This window comes from Serinus canaria, chromosome 2, assembly GCF_022539315.1.
Source record: "Serinus canaria isolate serCan28SL12 chromosome 2, serCan2020, whole genome shotgun sequence".
Taxonomy (NCBI): domain Eukaryota; kingdom Metazoa; phylum Chordata; class Aves; order Passeriformes; family Fringillidae; genus Serinus; species Serinus canaria.
The window spans coordinates 71130185-71155646 of record NC_066315.1 but is presented as its reverse complement, the minus strand read 5'-3'; the positions used below and the strand labels follow the sequence as shown (position 1 = coordinate 71155646).

The window sequence follows — 25462 nt, the reverse complement described above, 5'->3', positions numbered from 1 at the left end:
TGAATCATATGTTCTGTATTTTCAGGATTAGCTCCTTCAGTTGTCTAAAACATAAAAGCAGAGCTGTGCCAGAAGCTTCTAATCCCCAATTTGCTGCATATGATGATCACATAGTTATTTAGTGTTGACAATATAGTTAAGAGTTGCAGGATGGCTCCAGTTCCCTTACGTGGAAAACAATAGAAAAGAGTCTGTCTGGAACAAATTTTAAAAATAAAGCACCATATTCAAGTCTCCATTACACAAGGGGAAGATTTCAGTAATTCCATTATAAATTCCACTTGCAAAAAACCCAAACTCTCTGTGTCCCAAAGAGATTCCACATATAATTGCAAAGAATTTAGTGATACCAGAAACACCAGTTGTTCTAAGTCAGATTGCAGTCTTTCCTGACTTTTGTTGATACTCTTTTTTTCCCCATTCCTAAGAAGAAACACTTTACAGGGATTTGATCACATACATTTTATTGGTTTCAATGCCCAGAGAAAGCTCCTCAATAGAGGAGTATGCTTTAACAATACAAGCAAAGGGGTTAGCCACCTGTATAGTATTTGATTTTCACAATGTGTGTATATACAGCAGTATGAACCAAGAGAAGAAAAATAAAAGTGTGCCATTCAAATTTCCTCAGTATTTTTAATTAAGCAACTCATTAAGATTTTTCAAAGAAATATTGGTGTAAGTAGCATTATTAAATACTTCAGAAGCTATTCAGTCACAAGTAACATTATTCCTTTATACATTTTCATATTCTGAGAAACATAAAATTACTAGCAAAAATATGTTAAAAGGCCCTTCTCAAAGAAGAAATCCACCTCTCAGATTAGTGATTTGAAAAGCAAGTAGTATGCATGTTTCCTATTCAAGAAACTTCAAGAGTTTCCGAAACATCACTCATTGTTCACAAAACCTCAGTTAAATAATGAGTCATCATGGCTGGAAATATACACTGAAGTGGTAAAGTTTATTGCCTCACCTGAAGTCTCAGGTTGAGTTTAGCTGCTTCTGCCATGCACTTGAACAATGAATAAATATCAACCTTCTGGAAATAGAATGTGCTACTTGTCAAACTGCTAGAACATCCCTGCCAGCATAGCATGGTATTTATTCACCCTGAATGAACCACAAGCATGCCTTATTCCCATTTTAATACTCATTATTCAGTCCTAATAACTCTGAAGTCACTCTGAAATGGTCAGTCCCTCTCACTGCTGCAGCTGCTTCCTCATGCTGTTCCTCCTGGGCTATCCTGACTATCTCCACCCTCTGCCATCCAGTCTAGCCCGGTTTGAGAAGGTCCCCTAGATCCTTAACAAGATCACAAGTAGGATCAAAGGATCTAAGAAGGGAGACCAGCCCATCTTCATTAGCTCTCCTCTCTTTTGCTACAGCTTCTTAAGCTGTGCAATTAATAATGGCAACACTAGGAAGCTTTTATAGATTCTATAGTGTTTTAGTGTAGCCAGTTACTATCATGATCAAAGAAATAACAGACCTTTTCATCAAAAAAGAGCCATGACCTCCTAATCTACAGTTCTTTTAATAGCACATCCATAATGAAATCAGTCTTAATGGGCATCTCTGCATTTTCTAGTTGACTTCTCCCATTGGAACATATTTGCACAAATGGAGTTTGCTTACCCACAATGAGCTGAGCATTGCAGGCATTTCTGATTTGGTAGCACTCTGCACCCATTTCACATTGATAAATGGCCATGAGAGTCTATGAGAGATAAGAAAGCTCCTGACAATCAAATCCGGAGTCAAAGTTTAGCTATTTCTATCATGCCCAGGTTCCAGTACCTTATGTCCCACCTAGTTTGTTTTTGCCTAACTTCAGAGTGGGAAATTAGCATATGTTTCTGTCAAGAAGTCAGGAAAAATGAACTGAGCACTGAGCCTCTAGCAGAGAGGAAGATGCAAGCAGCAGCTGGTGAATAGAAAACTGCTTAAGAAAAACAACTGCTTTGCTGTGCCACAGATAAAATGGGGCTCACTGGGAGCAGGGGTAGCAAGGAGAGTCCTTGTAGCAGAGAACTGTGAAGTGTAGGCAGAAACGATTAGGGGCACTAAAAGAAAAAAAAATATTTACAGCAACCATGCTATTTGGCATTGTGGCTGTCCTAAAAATATGAAGTTACAGACAGCTGTAAATAAAAAATATCAAAGAATAATCTCCTTTGTACATAGGAAAAGGGAATAAGTTCTAAAATAGATTAGAATTAAAATTAGAATTGTGGGAGCTCTGCTTGCCGGTTTGCTCTCGCTTGCTAAAATGGTTATGTTGTTAGAGTGTCTGGGTTTCCTCTTAAAGGAATAAATCAGGATTTTAGCAATTAATATCATATTTCACAACAATAGTCACTCTGCCCAAAACACCCCTGTCAAAGAATTTTCTTTTACTTGTGTCTGTTATTGAACTGCCTAATTGCTACTGTCAAAAATAGTCTTTGATGAGAAGATATGCCTGTGCCTGTTGAAAAAGATGCCTTACCTCCTCCTTTCTTTTATTCCTGGCTGTGCATGTGGCAGTATAGCCTGTGCCTTCATTATCACTCTACAATACTTCAGGGAGAACTGCAATGCCACTAAAGCATCTGCAAGCCCAGATTTTTCTCCTGTGTTTGGAGAGTATCGCTGACACTTTGGCTTTGAGTAATTGCTGATCAGCACAGAAAGGATCTGTTGCCTGTGGTTCTGTCTTATTTATTGGAGTTTGTGGATAATTTTCCTCAGATGGCATGAGGATAGATACCTAATAAATGGTAAGCTGAGTGTTCATGGAATAAAGCAAAACAGGGTATCTCCCCTAGAGCGAGAGAAACAGTTTTAAGGGAGAAGCTGAACATTTTTTAATTTTTAATAGTTTCCTTACCAGATATGTTTGAGTTTTGGCCTCCCATACCTTGCTCAGACTGGAGTCTTGTGTAAAAGAGCTCTATTTTTTTTTTTTTTTTTAACAATGAAGAGCCTAAAATGTCACTGATCACTTCTAAGAGCATGTCTAGGAGACTTCCAAATTCCAGAGTCTAAACAGAAATACAACGGATATTCAGACCATGCAGCTTTTTCAGTGGAAGACAAAGAACTTTAAATTAGACACTTGATGGTCTACCTAAGAGTCTTTCTGTTATCTGGATAGGAAGACCAGGCTCCTTTCTAGACATCAAATTTTGATGCATAGCATAGACTGAATTTCTTTTTGACAACATGCCTGTTTTGAAGAACCTGCTAGTTCTCTGTTCTAACATACCTAAATAAAAAATAAAAAGGGTTAGGGAAAACCACAACTTTATAATTTGATAGTAGCTTACTGCATGTCTGAGAAAAACAGTAACTTGCCCAACGAGATGACAACACTGCAGACTTATATCAAGAACTGCAACAAGAAATAAGATTTTCCTATAGCATTTTCATGGCTTCAGTGTTACTTTGAGTACTGCTGGAAACTCTGGCTGTAGTTCCATGCACATCTGCTACTCTCTGCCATTAAGGTACTCATCAGGAATAAAAAATATGCATATCAAATATGCAGAGCAGTAGCAGCACTACTGATTTGTTCTTCTACTAAAAGTAGTTGATTGCTTGACTGTTTTAGTCTTCTATCAAGGAACAACTTAATGTAATTTACAGTATTAGTCTGTACTATCTGCTAGTCACATACCTGTCCCTGGTTTAGATTAGAACACAGCATTAGCAGAGTGCTTCCTGCTGCAGGGGGACATTGAAATGCTGTGGAGGCCTGTCCCCACATCACCTGCAAAGGCAGAAGATGCTGGAAGCCTTTTGCAAGACCAGCTCCTGAGGCAGCTCACAAAGAGAACAGGATCAGCTAGGGCTGTATCTGTCCTTCCTCTCCCATTTCATTCCTTGCCGAGGTGACCAGCCTGTGATACCTACATAATGTTGCTGCTCTTGCTTTCACACCCAGGGAATGTCTTTTCCAGGTGCTCCAGCTACAGTGTCTGTACAACCTCCAGCTCACACCAGTGTTCAGCATTGTGCAGCAAAGCTGCTCGTGCTGCTTAAAGCACAGGTGGGATGACTTGGACTTCCATCAGAAAGGAAGGATAATATCCTGGTGATTACAATACTGCTTTAAGCACCAAGAATCTACATCCAGGTTCCAGCCCTTCCACAGATACTCTTGAATGACCACAGAAATGTCACTTAATGCAGCCATACAATGAAAACAAGATTTCCTTTTCTGTGCCATTCTTCTGTCTTGCGTGTTGAGACTGTTTTTGCACAGTGGATAAAAGATACACTCCCAGTGTGGCTAACTACAGAGACTGAAAGTGGGCATCTCTGGAACAAGATGACACCAAGGATCTTTCCAAATGCCAGGTGAAAAAAAAAATCAAAATCTCTGAGAACACACAAATGCCATCATCAGTTCACACAACAGCTACTGAATAAATTAATAGAGCCATCTTTTGCCATGGCCATTCATGAACTTAAGAAGGAGAAACACTTCTCACTTCTCCTCTTTTGTTAGTGCGTACCTTTGTGAGGCCTGGTGCTCTCACTAGGTCCACTAGGATTAAATCAGTTGTATTGTATAAAACCAGCATGTTAATAGTTAGTTCCCAGTGCAGGATGGAGGTAGTAGTTATCTTAGTATTTGTACTGCATTTAGTTATTTTTATAGTGCTGCACCTTTTTTCCTGCTGAGAGAACTGAATAAAAAAATGACTTTGAAAGACATTATAATCAACGGCTGCTGGCTGCAATTACATTGTGTACTTGATGTCTTCATAAAGTACCTCTAGTTTAAACCTCCAGGTCTTTCAGTTTGAATTCTCTCTTGGCTCTGTTCTGTTTTGTTATTTCAGTGGTGTATTTACAGGAATGATCGCTAGAGTATATGGGTTTATATATCAAAGATATAAAAAAAAGTTATCAGAAGATTAAAATTTCATCAGCTATCTTTACACTGGAAAAGTGGCATTTTGTTCCATTTATGACTGATATTTACAAAGGCAAGCCTTGTGGACAATAAAGAAAAAAAGCATTTGGGTTTCAGTGCTATAAAAGCTTATTCACACTTGAGAAAATTATTAGATGAAGACTTTCAGATTTAAATGGTCATAAGAGAGACATAATTGTAAAGTAAGCTCAAACTTAACAGTGGTGTTTTAAGTCCAAGTCAATTATGGACAAGTCTGCAGTGTTACAGCTTCTGAGCACATGAATCTTAGCTATTACTGAAAATATCCAGTAAGAAATTCTTTGCTGGATATGAAAATGTATTAATATGGTTTATTAAAATATATGAATATGATACTGAAAAGAAGTGAATATGATAAATTTGGAAGCTTCTATTTTTTGAAGTTAGCTGGAATACTTTTTTTCCTCTGAGCAACTAATGTCACTTTAACCTTTCCCCCTCCATGGTAAGAAACTAATTTTTTTTTTGCAGGTTTTCCTTAGAGACTTAATAATTTCCTTGCAGTCTGCCTCCAGGCTAGCAGAATCCCATTTTTCACATTAGATAGGATGACCCCAAGGACACCCTTGGGTCCTGGCTTCTCTGACTAATTAAAATTCTCCTAGGGACTTGGACATTTCTCCTTTGGCTTTGCAATAAGGTAAAATCCAAGCAACAGATCACCAGATCCTTACCTAGAATGCCTCATTCCATACCCCAGACTCTCACATCTGACACAGTAAATGTAGAAGTCACTATTTAGCCATTTTTCTCCTCTTCCATTAATGGCTTTCCTCACCTTTGGTTTCTCAGGCTTTGACAATGAGTTGTTGATGTCTTCCCTTGTTGCAGACCTGACAGATCTAGCACTTGCACATGATTTTTGAGCCAGGGGAGTGTCCTTCCAGCAAGACTACGTGAGTACAGAGAGTTCCTCTCACTGCAGGGTCTCTCTGGGGGTCTAGGAGGTGACTCTCCTGCGTAGGGAAGCTGTGAATCCAGAGCCTGCAGTCCAGGTACTGTCACTGCCAGTTGGCTCTGTAGAATTGTTTGGGATTTAAGCAGGCTCAGTTAGCCTGACAGATTTAATTGGTGCTGATTGGGTAAGCATCTAGAAAATTATGTCAGAATATTTTTAATGTGTTCTCATGTCATCTACAAAATTAAATATCAATTGGAGCTTTCAGGGTAGAAACCTTCTTTTCTTTCAAAGATACTGCTGGTAAACACTTCATATGATGATGAAGCCAGGGTGTAGTTTGTATCTTTCTAGCAACAACTCTAAATTAGACCTGATTTGGGGGCAGTAAAGGTGCATATACTTGAGCCTTCATAATGTAATCTGCTAGATTGAGAGAGCAGGGTCTATTCTCTGTCTTTGTGCATCTTTCTCTAAGAACTTAAGCAAACTCCATAAGGATAGAGGCAATTTGTTGTGTCACAGAAATGAATATATAAATAAATAAACATGCCTCAAGCCCTAAAACATTTCCCATGCTCAGTTTCCTATATGCAATGCCAAAGTGAATATTAATTTTCACCTGCTTGTTCAGTTTCTGTGAGAGAATAGCAGGACGTTATCAGTTCTTCAAAACACAGTTGGTGTTCATTCCAAGGTACTAATGGACTTTAATCCAGACCTGCAGAGCTTTGTATGCAGCACTCAAACAATGGAACACTACCTCAATGACCAGGGAATAAAGGATCTATTAAACTGCCACTTCTGCTTGAATAAAGGTTGTATCAAAAACTTTAGAGACACCGATGGTTGCTAGCCTATTTAGAAGCTATTTAAAATCTAATTATCAGCAGCCCATAACATCCAGGATGTATGAATTCATACAGAAGCATAATTGAATACATGGGTTCAGAAAAGAAATTATCCTAAAGTCCAGACTCTGGTATGCTTTTTAAAGAATATTCCTTAGAGAACCTGCTGATGGAGTGACTACTATGGGGTTGAATAGAAAGGAATGAGGAAAAGCTGTTTTCTCTCTTTTTGCTGATGCCTCTCATGGGAAGGCTCTTTGCTAGTCTGGTTTATTTAACAACCGGCTGGGAAGACCATTACAACCCACAGAACTGAGCAGGAGCAGAGGTGGAACCTCTTTGGGGCTCCTCATGTCAGGAATCTGTACCTGATGCCTGTCACTATGCCCGAAAGGCATCTCTAGGGCAGGGCTCCCTGATTCATAGGAGTAACTCCAATGGATGCATTTCCTTTTTGATGTATAGTTGAAATACTTGGATATTGCTCTGGAAGGATGTAAATTTGCGCTGAGTTCTCACATTAAGACATTACATTAATGAAGTGTTGGAGAGGGTGAATAGAAAGGCTGACTATGACTGCTATCACCTGGGGGAGATAATTTTGAAATTGATACTTATAGTGATTAAGCAATTGTCTGAGGTTTAAATCTTTCAAAGAGGCATGAACATAAACTTCAGGTCTGCAACTTGTCACACTGAAGAAAATTCTGTGGCTGCAAGTGACATTGCTTTTATCTTAACTATGACCATAGCTAGAGTTAGACTGGGATTTTTTTGTTTTTAAGCTTGGATATGCACATTCCTTCTTTTCTCATAAAAAAGCCCAGATTTGCTATATATTTTAACTGGCAGAGCTAAGCCAGTTGTCTGAGGCTGTTTTACACCAAAATTGTTTTTCACTCTTGACAGTTGATTACACAGCAAGTTCCCCAGCCACCTGACCAGCTGATGGCTGAGAAAAATGCCATGTTTAAAGTGCCTCTTTTTACCTGAATTTGTGCAATGTGAAGAAAAAAATTTTAGCCACCATCCTGGGTCCCATCAGTTATATTTGCACATCTACACTTAAAGAAAATAAAATCTCCCTGGTGAATGACTTGTTTTCAAAATAAAGAGAGATTGCACAAGAAAAACTGTTCCATTGCAGAGACCTCTCTGGAGTATGAGACACTGGGACTGGAGCACAAAATGGCATTTAAGAGCCACAAGAGCTCACTCTACTAAAGGCTCAGCTCAGAGTGTAGTGCTCTGTCCTTTTTATTCACTCTACTAAATTTATCACTATGACCCACAAAGTAGTAATCAGCACCCATAGGGCAGAGACACCCTGGATTCAGCTGGTACTTACCCCAGTTGCATGCTGAAGCCAGGGTCTGTAAAGGTGTGTCTCTTCTCTTGCCACTCACAGGGAAGGTGCTGGGGCTTAGCTGCTCTGCTGCATCATGAAGGCTGTGCAGTCAAGAAGGACATTACAGGATCATGCCCTTATTTCAGCATTTTGGACACATCTCTGCAGGGAAGAGTAAAGGGCTGTATTTCACAGCTATGATATCATTCTTGTAAGCTATAATTCAGCATGAGCCACTATAAAACCTTTCCCATGACATCAGAGCTGTGAAATATAGCTGACTTCAAGTGCAGAAAATTCCCCCACAGGAATAATTGTTTCCTGGCAATTGGTGTTTGAAGGACTGATCCTTTAAAAGGCTGGCACAAATCCCATCTAGGTAATGCTGGTCCAGGCAGCACTTCTCTGTAAGTGTTATGTGCAGGAGCAGAGGTATGGAGCCCCACCACAGGATCTGGCCATAGAGGAGCTTGTCAGGTGATGATTTTCACTTCCTTATGCCTCAAAAATCCATGCAGACCTCCCTACTAGTAAAGTAGTAGGTTTGCTCATGTGCTGTACTCCCTACATCTTTCTACATTTGCCATCCAACCACAGATCATCCTGATATGTCCATCCTGATACATGGCAGCTCACCAGGTCTGCCCCTGCTTGGGGCAGTACATAACTCAACCGGGCAGGTCCCAACATCCCCCCAGAGCAACCTGGCAAGAAAATGGCAAGAAGTCAAAAATGTTGTGTGAGACACAATTTCCTCTTCCATGCCACATGAAGGAAGATGTCCACTTGAATACAGTCCGATGGGAGCCAAGGTAGTAATCAATGTTGGCAAAGCCATAAAGGACCCTTTCACAAGTCAGAAGGGTACAGAAGGAGGAGAAAAGAGACCATAGACATGGAGAGGGTTTAAACCACCTCAGCTCTCCCTGTTCTGGTGTCTGAACCTGCTGAACCTGCTGCTGTGTCCTGCTCTAGCAACCTGCCCTCTAGTTTTCCACTGCTCCATCAGTTGAACTGAAAGAAATTGTTGAACACATTGTAAAGCTTAGTTATGCCAGCTTTCCCTGTTCCTCCTCTGGGCAGGCCTTGTTGTGAATGCAGCTCTGTTCTTGCTGTTCTCTCTGTGTCTGTGGTTACATGTATGTGTGAATACACCCAGGGTTCTGTGTCTCTCTCACAAACTCTCAAAGCTGTGTGTGGACACAGCTCCTATGACCTCTAGGACAGAGTTGTCTTTCCCTGGCTAATAAGAAGCTAACTACAACCCTCCCCTCTTCTTCAGAATAAATTATGCTGTGTCAGAATTAATTGTATTATTTACATTCTTCCTCTTAGTGTTAAAAATCTTACTCCTTCTCACGCAGAAATTACCTCTTAACAGTATTTTACCTTTTGAAACAGTAAAATGATACTGTTTGAACAGTCCTGTTACATTACCTACTATTCATATAAAAGCTAAGTGGTATTTCTTTATAGAAGATTATTTACTAACAGGAACTATAAGAGACTTGAGGTTATTTCATACAATTTATTACCAAGATCAACGACAGCCAGAAGAGTAGCTAACCCGAAGCATTGCAGGCGCTGTAACTCCTTCAGCATAGCTCAAAGGCTAAATTCTGTCTAATGTACACTTTAAATAGACAAAAACATACTATAGGTGAAAAAATTGTTTTTGATGTAAAGTATGATTCAAGCAGTGTTTTGTGAAGCACAATGAAACATACAAAAATTTTCTCTTCAATTTCGTATAGTCAGATTGTCATTCCACAGTCTTTATTTACAAGTACTGAGAGATGCTGTATTGAATCTTGAGCTGGTTCAGAATGATTTATTGGGTTTTGATCAGAATGTAAAAAAAAAAACAAACCTAACTTTTTTTCAAAGAGCATCAGTGAGAAAGAAAATGAAAATTAATCAAATTATCCTTCTCTGAGGTTATAGATCTGTTTGAACTAAAAATTCAATTAAGTGCTTACAACAAAAATATATGTTGTGGAATGTTTCTGTCAACTAATTCTATTTCTTCACATTCTAAAATGTTCCAAAGCTGTTCATTAGGTATTTTGTATGACTGGTTACTTGAGACACATAGTATATTTTCTTCCTTCTGAATAGAAGCTCTCAGCTTTTTCAAAAACAGAAGAGCTGTTCACAGTACTCGCGGGTACTGTATGTGTAGCTTTGTGCATGTTGAAAATTATGCAGTATTCAGAGACAGAGATCATTTTCATTATTATTTTGTAGGTGCACTGATATTTAGTACTGTAATAGTAGGAAGCAGTAGCTAGTAAAAACCCACAGGTAACAATGAACTAGCTATGGTTTGTTTTCTATTTTTAGAAGTTGTTTGTGAAAGCATTTACATATATAACTATGTATTTAAAGATTCAAAACTCTGGCAGTAGATAATGAGAAAACCAAAGTGTCCACTTCATTTCCTATGCAGTAACAAGCAAGTCTGTTATGTGTGAGATACTGATAAATACACACATTTATTTCACTAACCTGTTAAGCCAGGTTGACTCCTTTCTAAATGGAGTCAAAGGCAAAACTCCTTAAATGTGAGGTAAAAATCCTGGAGTTAAGTCCAGTCTTTTCAGTCCATAACTATAGCAACAGAATGTCTCCAGGGACAGGCAGTGGGCAGGTTTGCTAGCACTTCTTTAATGTGATATGGTAACCTCTTCAAGATCCCCAATCAGAAAATAATCAGTTATGTCCCAAAGTTCAGGCAGTAAAAAGAGAAACATCTGGCTTGCCTTTATCAATGAAGGGGAGCAATGGGGTCAAAGGGAACCCACACACACTCTGAATCCAAACATCATGACTCCTTCCCCATACTCGATATGGATCCACTCAGATCATTGGCAGCATTTTGAATCAGAAACAGCCCAGGTTTTCAACAGTCATTATTACTCGTCCACTTTGTGGACTTACTGCTGCAGTGATGACAGTTAAGTACCTTTGGAAATGCTAAAAGAGTTGTTATTTTTCTTTTCAGAGATCCTTTGAGACTGCAAAGACTATTTAAAGAAGGAAGACGGCATGAGATTGGATTTAGTGCAGTAAAGTAGGTTAATTTGAGGACAAGACAAAAAATCATTATTTAGACCTACTTGTGTTGCCGTGATGAGAACTTACCATTGCTTCTGGCTGCTGTTTTGGGCTGGTCAGCCCCACCAAAGTTTCTTAACTCCATTATCCAAAAGGACTAGTGGCTTTCCAGAAAAGGAAAAGGTTTTGGTGTTGTCTGGAAACAGCAGGCAAGACCTTCATCGTTCCAAAAGGAGCTGGATGTGGAATCAGTTCTTTTTATTGGAGGAATACACAGGAACTGACTACCAGTATGTTGGCAAGGTAAGTTTCTTTTGTATGCATCTATGTTTTGATTTTAGAAACACTGGAAAGCCAGCAGTAGCATGTAGGAAAGAACTATGCCTGCTACAACTTTCAGTTCATGTTCCTGTGTGCCCAGCTTCTGCTGAGGAGTAATTCAGTGGAAAGCTTAATGCAGTTCAGCTTCGTATTGTAATCAATAAGTCTTCATTTAACCAGGAAGTCCCGTGGCAAATCACTGGCAATTCTATTAAAGATTTGCATTTTATTTTGTGTCTGGAAATAATGCAGTTTAATTATAGGCTAGATCTTTAGCTTTAGACTGGGATATGTGTTTTCCCTTGTGCTCACTAATTTTGCTGCAGTCAAACTATATAAACCAGGAGAGGTTTAGATCTAAGTTAGGATTCACAGTACCTACATTTTTGGTGAGAATTCTCTCTCCCCAGCAAAAGGTAATTGTTTCCCTTTTTATTACCCACTGCACACAACAATGCTACAGCCATTTTCTGATGAGGTTTCGTGGTGCCACTGAGCACTGTGTGATAATGACCTTCGCACCACCAGCCATGCTACTACAAAGCATGGTTGAAGCACACTGTGCATATCCACTAAGAAGCAACAGGCGGCTGAAAATTTCTAATCTCAAAGCATGCTGTCAGTTGGGAAAGGGTCAAAAAAATTTTTAAAAGGAAAAGTCACAGCTTAACTCTGAGAACATCCACCTCCCTGAGCAGCTGACTCCCATGTAGGTGACAGACTTTATGTAATTGTAGAGCTAATGCACCTGTGTTAAGCGCCTAAAGCGAGTCTGTACTGCCCAAGGTGCCACAGTCTATAGGAATATGTCTTCAGAACGCAGAAATTATGCTACTGATGATGACATTCAAAGCAGAAACAATACAGCTTGGTTTTCCAAACAAAAATGGGGTTGTATCTGATCTAGTTTGATCTCTCAAGCCTCTTAGCAAAGGTTGCAGATCACAGTGGTTTGACATTTTATCTCCCTCTGCAAGCTTCTGAGCATTCCCATGAGAGATGATGACTGCTTTTCTTGCCTGCCAGTCAGCTGTCAGTCAAAGTTGGATGCAACATTCCTTTCCTGCTAAATGGCTGCAAGGCATGATTCAAATGAAGAGCTGCTCAGCTGGTGTAATACTCATAGAACTCCAGCCAGGATAATCAGCATTCGTGAAAGGTACCATTGAGCCCAATCTACAGGAAAAGGCCAAAGGCAGAGAATACTCAGAGAGGAGAAGTAGAGAAGGAAGTTAGGGGGTAAGAAAAGATACCAAAACAGAAGAGAGTAAGAGGAAAGAACTTAGAAAGACAGAGATGGAAGGAACGAAAGCTTTACGAAAGAGGACGAAAGAGGAATCAAGATGGAAAGGAGGGGGAAATGACAATAAATGGAGGTAGAGGACAAGAGTTGGAAGGAAGTTTACCCAAAGAGAGCAAAAACAAAAATAAAAGATGAGACAGTGAAGGAAAAAAACCAACAGGTATGAAACATGGAGTCAAGGATGAAAAAAAAGGCAACAAATTGAAAGACAGCAGTCCACACACTCTCCTGTTTCACAGTCTGCTGTGGGTAGTCAGGGTGATGGGGATCTTTTTGTTCAAAGACAAAGCATATGGTCCTGAGGTGATCCTGCAGTCTCTCATTGTCACTGTGCATTTTGACATTAAACTTCATCAGCCCCGCCATTTTTTCTACCGCAGAATTAGAGTACCAGCTATTGACTTCAGAGGGACTGATGGGGAAGTGAATATTCCTACAGGACAAGTTTGCTGAGAGAAAGTTTAAAAATGGTCTAGTTGGACCAGAAAACCAAGACAGTTTCAACAGGAATCAGAAAGATAAAAAAATGTGCGTTATTTTTAAAAGTTGTTCTTCCACCTATTTGTATTTTATTACAATTTCTGTTGTAAAGCATAGAAACAACACATAATGTATAAATGTCATTGATTTTGTGTTCCTAAGCCATTCACAAGTGGCCTTTCACACATCTTTCAAATGCCAGAACTGTTCACATTCTTTTAACTGAACAATTAGCCAAGAGGCATGAAAGAGCAGCCTTTTATTATTAAAGTTGAGGATTGGTGTGAGGGGAAATGATAGAAACATCTAAATGTCTCTAATTTGAGGTAACTAGGCAATTTAACTGAGCAATTAAACTTGATTGATGTGGGCAAATGAGGATTATGAACATTTTTATGAAGCATTTTTTTTTCCTCATAGGACTAAATGTTAACCTTAAATATGGACTTAAAAATGGTCATAATATAAAGAAGAAATGTGAACAGCAAAATCTTTTAAAACAATAGCAATATATGTATATACAAAGGAATTGTGCTTATGCCTGACTGTATAAACATACAGACATGAATCTTCTGGGGTTTTTGTGTTTAGTGGTTAAAGCTAGGTGGACATTAACATCATAACCATAAAAAGAAAAGATTCTATATGAGCTACAAAAAAAACCCCAAATCTTTTACTCATGCTGGTTCACTTTTGCCTCTTCGTTTTTTTAACATCTGTTTAAATCAAACACCTACATCAAAATTTGAGATGTAAGGAGTCTGTTGTGAAAGATTTTAAAAAACAACATTATTTTTATGAGGTGCCCAAATTACAGTTGTGAAATCCTGTAACTGTTTAAACTACAAAAACCAGATTTGCATCATAGTAGTTTTAGAGTGTAGGAAAAAACCAATAAAAGGGGATGCATTCAGGTTTGGGATAATAAAAGGGAAAAGCAGGATCTCTGAAGACAGAGCTCAAGGCAGTACTAAAGACAATTCTGTAGCATCATCTGAGCCACAGACCAGAGCACTGTTCTTGTCTTTACCCTGCATACTCTTTTTCCATTGAACCCAGAGCTTTCCATCCTTTAGGAATTAATTGTCCAAGCACATATGAAACCTTTTTTTTTGGTAACTGTGGGTACTGTCAGCTATTAAAAGTGCTCCCCAGTTCTGTGTGCCTCACACTTCATTGTCAGCCCTAACACGCAGCTGTATCTCACTGGACAAGGATGTGCAGCTGCCAACGAGACGCTCGCAGTGTTATAAACACAAGCTGATGTTTGCTGCGGCGCTGACACCAGATCGATCACTTTATTGCCCATCCTTCTATTCCTGAATTTCATTCCCATGTATTTGTGAAATAAAGTCTTTATAAAAAGAGATTAAATTCAAGCCCCCAGTCACTCTAGTCTCAGACCTCAAGGAACTTGAAGAAAAGTTCTAGACTGGATTTATTCATTGCACTGCTGAATAACTTGTGAACTATGGCTATGCATTGGAGTGTGACTGATGGGCACAGTGACATTTTAACCTGAAGATATCTTTTTTTCTGGTTCAGAAATTGTAGCACTTGGCAGGGACTCAATCCAAAAATGAAATAAAAGAATTACATGAGCATCAAAGTAGAGACATGTCTAGAAGTACTACCTGACCAAAATTTGCAACATCTGAGTTGGGTTTTAAAAGAGATCTAGTTGTAACATGGCTGCTTAGTATAATTTGAAAGGGCTGAGGTGAATGCAGCTTTAAATCACAGGTAAACAATGAAGTGGTAGTACAACTACATATAAAAATATAGACTGTGTTTCCTAGAGTTCTTCAGATACTCCAGGGGTAAAAAAAAAAAAAAAAAAGAAAATTTGCCCTGTTCCAAGATCATACTCGTAGGAATTGTTACTCTTTGTATGCACTTGACAGCTTTGACACGGCAGTCCCACTGGCTACATAAAATCCTTGTACTGGCATCCATCACTGAGTTTAGAGCACAAACCTAGAATCACTCTTACATAAAAGGATAGGATTCCACTTTCTCTAAGACTAAAGATAGATCTGAACAAGCCTTAAATTTAACTCGTTAATCCAAGAACAGCTTTTGGCAGTCTGCAATGGAAAGGACCAACCCGCTTTCCTGGTAAAAAGAGGCACAACTGTGGAATGGTTTTGTAATGCTCTGGATGGCTAGCGCTAAAAGGAAACTTCCAGACACACTTTTCATTTTTGCTGTGTCTTATTGATGTTCATATAGTTCAAACAGTATGCTCGCCTGGAAGCTATCTGATGTTACTACCTGTACAACCCATCATAAACAATCAACCTCTGCTGACAACTCCATTTTTCAAAGAAGATAAAGTCAAACTCCTGCTGGTATGTGGCTTGGCAAAGCAAAAAGGATACTGTGTTACTGTAGGCAAACCCAGAATCTTTTTGCTTGGTCTTGAAAGACCTTCTTGGAAAGATGAATTCCCCTCTGTCAAGGAATGATTTAAGGTACTGTTGACCCTGTTTTTGAGGAGGGGATGAATTAAATTTTATCACAGTATAGTTTCAGCAGTGTTTTTCTTTCTTTTTTTTTTTTTTTTGGTATGATTTTACTTCTGGCTACAACTATTCTGAAGGCAGCACAGCAGTGTATTTCAGCAGAAGCAAATTGAACAAAAGGCAGAGTCTCTTCCAAGCCATTGGAAGTAGAGGGACGAAACAACATACTGAGGCAAAATTATCTGGCTGTGAGCACACACAAGGGGCTATTTAAACAAAGAAAATTACTGTCATGTAATACAGTCCATGCCTTTTCAGCATTTTAGGAAGTAATGGGTAACATTACTCCAATGGTTAAAAGGTATCATGTCTTAATTGGATGATATGATAACCAGCAAGAGAAATCTTCACTTTCTCTTAGATTTTAGTGCAGTAGTGTTCTGTACTTACCTTTAAAATTTTTGTACCCCAAAAAAGCGAGATGTGAAAAGTCAAACTGAAATGACTCCCCCATGTGCACTTTTAACATCCTTTATGCAGCTTTATTGGCACTTGTTCAGTATTTGTTTTCCTTGCCTTGTAACTTGCACTATGATAGAAATACTCGATGCCTTTAGTTTACTGATCCAAGCACAGTGACTATTTGTTATTTTTACAATGACAAAGTTAAAAGTTGCCTTTGTAATTTCTGCTTATTCAGAGAGCAGCACAAAGGAATTTTCCATTCATTTTTGATTATTAGGATAGGCTCTCTTGAGGCCTAGGTTTACATTCTTCATCCAGAGGCAATGCAGACCAGGCTTTTGCATGTGGCAGAACTGATGTACAGGGAGGTTAAGTGGCCTTCCGCACAGCTAAAAGTCAGAAATTTCACAGCAGAGATTGGGAAACAAAAAAAATCAGAGTTCTTAGCCCCTTTCCCACCCCCCCTCGCCCAGTTTCTATGATTAGGTCACCTGCCTCCCTCTTCAGTAGGCCTAGTGCTTGCCATTCTCTCAAAAAGTAGAACAAATGCTGTGGCGCATCTGCGCTTCCATTATTCCTCATCCATCAGTCATATTTTATGTTCCAGCACTTGACTTTCCCAAGTGCCCTTCATTTCTGTATTGCATTGCACACACACACACACACACACACACACACACTCTTGTCTTGTATTCCTCTTTGAAAGATTTACGGGCGCTGGTAGAAGTTCTGTGTGCTGTCGGTCCCTGCGGAATAGAGATAACTCCGTAATGAGGGACAGCTGAGAGGTTGGAGGCCCACGACGACAATCCAGAAACAGCTTGCAGGTTTTAAACCATCACACGGAGGCTAAGAAAGGAGATAACGAGCAGTGGGTGGGATGGGCAAGGATATTATTCAGAAAATGAAAAGGCAGGAAATACAGCATGGTTAATGTTTACGATCATCATAATTGTGAATCTACTTGGCATCATCCTTGTATCCAAATTTATTACGCAATAGAAGAGCCTTACAACCATCTGTTTCAAACAAACCGCATTTCCTACATGATGGCACATGATGGTACTTACAGTGTAACGATACAGAACCTCCTCCCCTTCTTCCCATTCTGCCTACACAAAAAAGCAAATCCTGGGACCCTCAAGGCAATATTTCTGTTAATTCTTGTTTTTCATTTTTGTGTCCCAAACAAAACAATTTTGTTTTCCACATGTTAATTACTCACTCATACCAGTGCTAACATTTTGGATCACATCTTTTCACAGATTATCCTGTTCTACTCTTGTTAGCAGTCTGCACATTGTCCTGAATTGTGTGTCCCTAGATTTTCAGCTATAGAAAAACAGCTGAACATATTAATCTTCCCCTCTAGGGAGACACTACATGTGAAGTTCATGCTTGATTATGGATTATTTAGATTGCTGTTATTTGGAGCTGCATTACTATTTTCCTGTTTGTTTGTATAGCACAAAAGTGTTCCCACTATGAAGCTGCAACATCATGAATATAAATTTTGAAGGCTAGGGATAGCTGAAAAATAAAATCCTTCTTTCAGGCCTAGACAACCATTGTTACTCCACCATTTGTTATTTACAGTTGGCTTACCAAATATAGTAAACCATAAAGCTTAGAGAAATCTCTTTATTAAATTAAATATATTGTCTGTGCCTCCCTTTTCTTTTGCTGCCATTTCCCTCACTGGTGAACATCAGTTCACAGTGGGGCAGCAGCAGGTTGAGAGCTGTGGCCAGTCAGTGTAACATTTCAAAACACAAACTGGAAATGTGTTGTGATGTGAATGCCTACTGTTGATCCGTATGCGTTAATGCAGACTGTGGCTTGCTTTCACCATTAATGGGGTGAAAGAAACCTCAGCATGCACTTGCAAGTGCTTCAGGATTCAGTGAAGCTTGTAGTTGTCATGAAAGTCTGAGGTGGCAGAGGAAGAAAAGGAAAGAATTGCCCTTTGGAAGGAAAAGAGAAGGAAAAAATATCAGCACTTTCTCTCCTGTCTTCTAATTTCATAAAAAAAACCCACCTCGAAACAGAAAAACAAAGGTTGTAAAGAAATAAAATACTGAGTAAGCTGGAAGTTAAAAAATTTACATTAAAGGACAAGGGGGAGACATTAGCAAATGTTTATGTTAGAATTCTAATTCCCATGTTTTTTCAACAGAGTTGTTTATTTTGGAGTCGTATCTGATGAAGATTGCAGTCCTTCTATCCCCAGCTTTCTTATGCCATGTGGTACAGGGCAGGGCTCCTGGAGAGTTCAGCTGAAATGGCCTCTCTTTATAGGAATATCATCACTCTGGCTTTATTTCATACTTTGTCTCTTTGTGAAACATTAAGTGATGTTTCACATTAGATGTCTGCTGGAACAAAGGAGGTTTTAATGCATTGCACAGGCTCACATAATGATCATTTCGTCACCTTAGCATATTGGTCGTCTCTGCCCATTCTATATCTTCATGTGGGAAGGCGACACTAAGTTCAGTCAAGTCGTTTGTATGACTTTTGTGTTTAGCATCATGTTGTCATTAGTGGAAGGTTCACCCCGAAAGACAGAACCAAACAAGATATGTGTACCTTTGGCTCTTTGACATAGTTCCTTGTGCCTAACAGCCCTTGCAGTCAAGCTGATCAGGGCACTGGCAGAGGATTTAAAGGACATGCAAACGGAGGTGTCAGAGCATTCATACACAGTTCCTTTCCACTTCATGTAGTTTTACACATTTCAGGTCAGTTGCTTAAAACACAGTTAATGCTGCTTACAACGACTAAAATTGCTCACAGAATAGGAATAACATAATTCCCTCATCTTGGGAATAACAACTGCCAAGGGGTTGCAGGCAAAGAGTCAATGCCTGTGGAAGAAAACTCTGGCATATATATTTGTGGTATTTGTAAACTCAGGTGAGCTTGACCCTCATGCTACTTGGAGGTGGATCCTGTCAGGATCTACACCATTCACCGTAAAAATATCTGTTATTTTACCTACAGAAATATTTTATGAACAATTTCCTTTAGAATTTTTAGACTGATAGTATCACAGCAATTATATGTGCTTCAGAGAGAATTCTTTCCTTTCATGAATACTAGATATTATATAATTAGGAGAGCACAGACACAAGTATTCTCACCAAAGGAATTCCAGGTTCTCCAGTCAAAATTAATACGCATTCCTAGATAGTCTATCCTGGAACTTGAACCTGAATTGTTGTGACTTTGCCTATTTTCAGAATTTAAGAACCTTCCCCAAAGACTATGGCTTTTCAGACATTATAGAGAGAAACATTTCATCACAGTCACTGTCCTTAGATGCATCCTTTTTTTTTTTTTTTTTTTTTTAATGGAACTGTGTCCAATTTACTTAAAAGGCTCCTGATTTATTGGTTTTTCTCTGCTGTGGATAATGCTTCACTCTACCAGAATTTTTTGCCTGACTCAAGGCTCCATGGGGCCTGTGGGCAAAGTGCAGTTCCATATCCCTGAGCAGTTCTCCTTTATTCCTGACAAATGGGCCCAGCATAACACACCCTCTGGTCAACTCATTAATCACCTGGGTGAAAAGTTGTCTTAGGACATTCTGCAGAAACCTGGGTTGCTTGCACACAGACATATTGCCCTTCCAGCAAACATAAGAATGATTAAAGTCCCCCAAGAGTACAGGGTTTCCTCCATCTGTCTAAAGAGGGCTGCATCTGCTTCATCTCTTTGAGCAGACAGTCTGTGGCAGATACCTAATGTGATGTCTTGTGTTGGCTTGTCCTCTTATCTTCGAGATCTCAACTGATTTGTCACCTGTTTCAAAGCAAAGCTCCACCTACATGTGCTGATTATTTGCTAATCCACCTCCTTGCCTTCCTGACTTGCCCTCTGTAAGGATTTACATTCTGCTGCAGCATTCAGGTCATTTGAGCTGTCCCTTCACAGCCTCACTAATGGCACTTTGAGGAATACTTGCTTGAAAGAAGAATCTACTCAATGCCAGACTTGCCTAACATTTCCCATAAACATTTTTCTAGGTTGAGGAGTCTTCATCAAAAGGGTCCTGTTGAGAGATAAATGTGTGGCCTTTTGTATTGCATCTACTGCCTCGCAAACCCTTCATTGTCTGGTTACATAGCACAAACGTCTGTTTAGAAACAAAGTTGGAGAACATAACAGAATTGAAATATTTCTCATTTTCCCAGATTCTGACCTATAGAACTAGATGACAGAAGCATGAAAACAGATTAAAGACTCAATTAAACTTGTGGATATGAACTGGTATCCTTTTTAAGTCTTCATTTAAATCAGAATGTGGGTTCTCATTTGTTTTAGTGTTTGTCTTTATCCTCCCTTTTCCATCCCACTTCTTCCTCCCTGATCCACACACTATTATACAGCATATAAAATTCATACACACATTTCAGGGTTTGATTGTCAGCATCAAGCACTCAGAATATCAAAGGGTCACCTTTGTCAGTAAGCAAAGGATGAGCATTTGCTTTCAAGCGCATCCATCAGGGAGTAGTCAGAAGCTGTTACTTGCTGAAGAAGCCTGATGTTTTATTCAACTGTATCCCAGTAAAAACATTTCTGGATATTAGGCCAAGGTTTTGGGTTTTTTTTTTATTTTGTTTTGCTGTTCATCTTTCAGATAGATTCTCCTGTACTGCCTCAGGTGAATGGAGGTTTTCACGGAATGAGAAATGTATGTGCTCATATACCTTAATTAAGGTGCTGCATTTGCTTACAGTTTAATTATGAAGCATTTTTGAAAGTTCATTATTCCAAATAAAATATTTTGTCAGTGATTTAACAGATAATTCTAACCACTGACGAAGAGTGATCAGCTGTCCCTGGGTAATTTCCAGAGAAATCAAAGATAAATAAAGCTGGACATATATTACAGACCTATTTCACTAACTACACACATCACATAATTTAAAGCATGTACACTTAAATTATTATTGAAGTGCATGTTTGCAGAATGTACTCTTTAGAAAAAAAAATATTTTCTCCTAATCTCAACAGAATACCTGCTGCCATCTTCTACTATATGAATTCCCTTTTCTATTTGACTAATACAGTACAGGACAGAAGTCCCATTATAATCAGTGGAAGAATATCAGGATATTTAAATTAATTTCCTCTGACTTGGGAAAAAGCTGTAAAGAAATTTGGTGCTCTTGAATTGTAGGCACAGTTCTAATTGAAGAATGGGGTTTAGGCATGCATCCTTTATGAGCTCTTTGAATTGAATGTCATTGCAACTCAGGCGCTTAATTTTCTTTAACCTCTCATATGAGAGCACACATATTCCTTTTCAAGGAATTTTTAAGATACCTCAAAATGCTACTTTAGCTAATATAGCCAACCTTGGAATTCAGAAACTCCCCTACCTACCCATCCAAACCTTTGGTGATGGTAGCCTTCAGCTGGGAGGCTGAGAACCACTAGATTTTCTACCACTGCAGCTGCATTGAGGAGAGGCCATCTGCCCCACCCTCTAAGTACAGTAAGCTGTGGCAAAGCCACAATACTGCTATTCTTGATTCCTGTTAAATGATAGCCAGTCTTTCCATAAACACAGAACAAATTATACCCAAGGTTCTCAAATCATGTTATAATCATTACACACAGAACTGGACATTGTTAACATTTTACTCCAGGGAGAATGCAGAAGCATCAAATAGTGATCTAAGATCAGACAGGAAGACTGTGACAAAAGCCATATTAAAACTTGAATCCAATGAATGACTATTCACTTAATGTGGTAGATTTGCAATCCTAGCAATCTCTGTCTCCTAAAATGATTCATACAGCTCTTTCAAGAATTCAGAGGCGTGAATTATCATTCCTTATCACTGATTTGTACAAACTAGATAAAATATTTTTTTAATCTATTCTACAATTCTGCTCAGCTGTTCAGGAGAGTTTTCCTAGTACCTGAGCTAGGTTATGAGAAGTCTGGATTTGGCTCAGCCATTTATACTTTGTAGTGAGCTAATGCTGAAGTCTTAAGTAAAGCAAATCCTCATATCTACCAGGTCCTTTTGCTACCCCACATTTTGAAAACACTGGCAAGAAGAAATAATTCTTGCTTTGACAAAGAAATACAGATGTTTAAATAGATGAACCAAAAGCATAAAACAGGGATTTTAAACTGCCTTGGCCTGCCTGGAGAGAAGAACAAGATCTTCATGCTTTTGTGAGGGTAATTGCAGAAGTCTGTATAATGCACTATTGTTACCATCACTGCTGTTTAGCTGAAGAGAGCTCTTTGATCTTTCAAAGGCATAATGAAACCTAAATGCTCTCTAAGTAAAACTGGGAAAATTCAGTATATAACCACGATTTTTTTTTTTTTTTAAGTAAGAGGTCAGTTATTACTCAGAATCAGAATTGTTTTGAGTTCCTTAGTCTGAAAGGAAGAGTGCTTCTTTCTAGTGTTATACAGTAGTTCAAAGAAAAGCAAGAAGTTTGATAAAAGGACATGAAACTCAAGAGCCCATATGTATAGAGATAAGACTTGACACCATGGTGCCTTGTTCCTTACAAACTAAAGACCTATTTGTCTTTGTAAGGGCAAACTTTGTAAATTCCTGCTATAATTTGACTTAGACATAATAGGAAGAGGAGCAAATAAAGTGCATTACTACAGAAGTGCTTAGCAGCACTCAGCTCAAGAGAACATGAAGATACCTTTACCTAGTTTGCAGCTTTGCCAGATATTCATTAAGATCTGATAATCAGTTTCCCCTAGAGACAAGGGCTGTCAGAATAAGGTACCTTGCTAGTTTGGTGTACTGCAGAGCAGGACAAAAGCTCTTGTGCCACTGTCCCTGTTTAATCACTGTGTTTAATCACAGTGAAGAGCAGAGGCAGGTGGGGAACCCAAGAGGGAGAAGCCTTCAGAGGTCCCAGGCAATGTTGAAAGGACTGACATATTCCAGTAGATTCTTTGCTAAGCTGATTAGCTGTGGCTGTATGTTTGTACTTCAGGTTAGAAAACCATTTGTGATTTTTGAAGGGTGTGTAATAAAGGTGTGAGTCACCAGAGTCTGGATGTTTATTCTTAGCTCCATACATTTAAAACAGAACAACAGTTACACTTTGGGCAGCCTATTCCTTAAACCAAGAGTCCCAACATCAGCCAAACTGAAGTCCCCTTCTGTCTCAGGCCATGTGGCCTCCCATATGGCCCTCATACAAAGAGACTTCCAGCCTGCCAGGACCTTCCAGCCTGCCTGAAGGGTGTGAGCCTGAGTTTCCAAAGTGAGGGAACACCTTACACCTTGTCTCTGATCTAATAACAAATTCTTATTCCACTGCCCTTTAAATTTCTTATTATTTTTATTTTTTTCACTCTAGCATCCTCTATTCTTATTATAGTGACTTTTCTGTGTTGTATTTGTTTTGAAAGCAAATGCCACCATCTTTTATACTCAGTTTGCCTTTTGAGTACCTGGTTGCTTCTGAATCTTGAAATATGCTTAGTGCTTTTTGATCTGTTAGTTTTCTGAATTTGTTCATCTCTATGAAACTGGTTTTAGCCTCTCTTGGTGTCATTCATTTACAGGGAACAAATTGTCACTGCTACTTTTGGGAATGAATGAGAAAGTTCACTGACATTTTGATACTCTCAAGAAGCAGAAAGACAGCATCACCGTGATTTTTTTTTTAAATTCTCCTGCAATTCTTAATATCAGCACAATATGTTTTGTAGATGATAGTGCTGTTGCAGAATGCTTGTAGCTTTTTTCACTGCTTGCAGTGGGTGCAATTTTAGCTTTTTTGTTGTTCTTCTTGAATCTCATAGCTGCTCTTTTTTGTTGTTGTTTTCTTTTAAAAAGCCAGTACTTAAGTTAAAGGTTACCCTTAGAGAATATTTTTGTTTTACCCTTTGCATGTTCTGCACTGAGGTTTTTATCTTAATAAAGCATTTGACTTTTTTTTAATAGTTCAAGTATTGAATTCCTATATCCTTTTACATTTTTCTTATTATTATTTCAATATCAATTTTTCTGCTAATTTGCCTGTTTGAATGCAACCAGGGTTGATATTCTTTTTATAAACAAGGTATCTTACAGATATGTTCTCTCTACAAAAACACAGCCTGCTATGTATTATTATATTAATAGGATTCCACAGCTGAATGAGGCAGGTTTTGAGGTATTCCTGGGTTTGCTATACTAACTCTTATGGATCAAAAATGTAAGCACAATCAAATAGACATAGTTGATTTTTCAATACCTCCAAAGAAACCAACACTAAAATGCAGGAACCTCCTAAACCTCAGTAATTCCTCAGTGCTCTATTTCATTATTTTTTTATAGATTTTAATATTTTCAATAAGGATTTGGACTACTCTATGATCCTGTTAAATCCCTTCCAACTCAACATATTCAGTGATTTGATTATTCTTGATTTCATTTTACCCTTTATTATGAGACTATACTACAGTAGAAAAAGACAGCTATTAAAAATGGAAGGAATAGAAACAGGAAAAAATGCAATGTTCATGAAATAGGAGTTATAAGAAAAAAATCTAATAGACAATGTATGGTCATAAAATGGAAGGAGAAGGAACAGAAGAAGGAGAAAAAGACTGAGTGTTTTAGTCTAGAAGAGCTGGTTTGATATAGCAATGAAAATAGCAAATCTTTGTACTCATTTCTGATGCAGGTAGGAAAATATTAACATTCCAAAAATCTATGTCCATTTGTACAGAAGAAAGGCCAATTGAAATGCAGCAATTACAGAAAACCAGCTAGGAACATCAGCCCTCCATATCTGGCCTTTTCTTCACTGGCTCTTTTTGGAATCCACTTGACTTGAAATCAAGATACTGAGGTTGTAAACAGGTTTTCAGCTGAGGACTCAGAAGTGCCTATTTTGCAAGCAAAAGCTGTACATAGGCTGGCAGTCTAGGAAAAAAAAGCCAAAATAACAAAAACAACAAAGCAAAACAAAACCAAAAAAAAAAACAAACCAAAAGCATGTGGAAGTATTATCTGTAAATGCAGGATGAGGAAGAATGTATGTATGTGGGAGGAGGCTCTTAAAAACAGAAACACAATGCTGGCACAAGAACATCTCGTTTGGGAAACAAGATCTTTTCTACTCTCAAGAGAAGCTACTTCTTTGAACAGGAACTTTGAACCTGTTGCAGCTTTTTCTTTGCGAGATATGGTGAGAGCCAAGCAAGATAAAGCTACATTAATAAGTTCAAACACTCAGGAATCAGTCACACTGAACCATATTTAGGTTTACTGTATTAACTATGGTATAGGAGCTGTATTTACCTGCCAAACCAATCACTTACTATAGTT

General features: G+C 38.6%; 1 protein-coding gene across 1 annotated transcript in view; it reads left to right on the top strand.

The window, feature by feature from the left end:
* The window catches only part of LOC103820122 (cadherin-6), a 102809-nt gene that overhangs the window by 40273 nt on the left and 37074 nt on the right, over positions 1-25462 (top strand). The window contains exon 2 of the mRNA XM_009094783.4: positions 11053-11408. Within this exon, the coding sequence (XP_009093031.2) occupies positions 11181-11408 (228 nt within the window). The 5' untranslated portion in view covers positions 11053-11180. The remainder of the gene's footprint in view (positions 1-11052; positions 11409-25462) is intronic.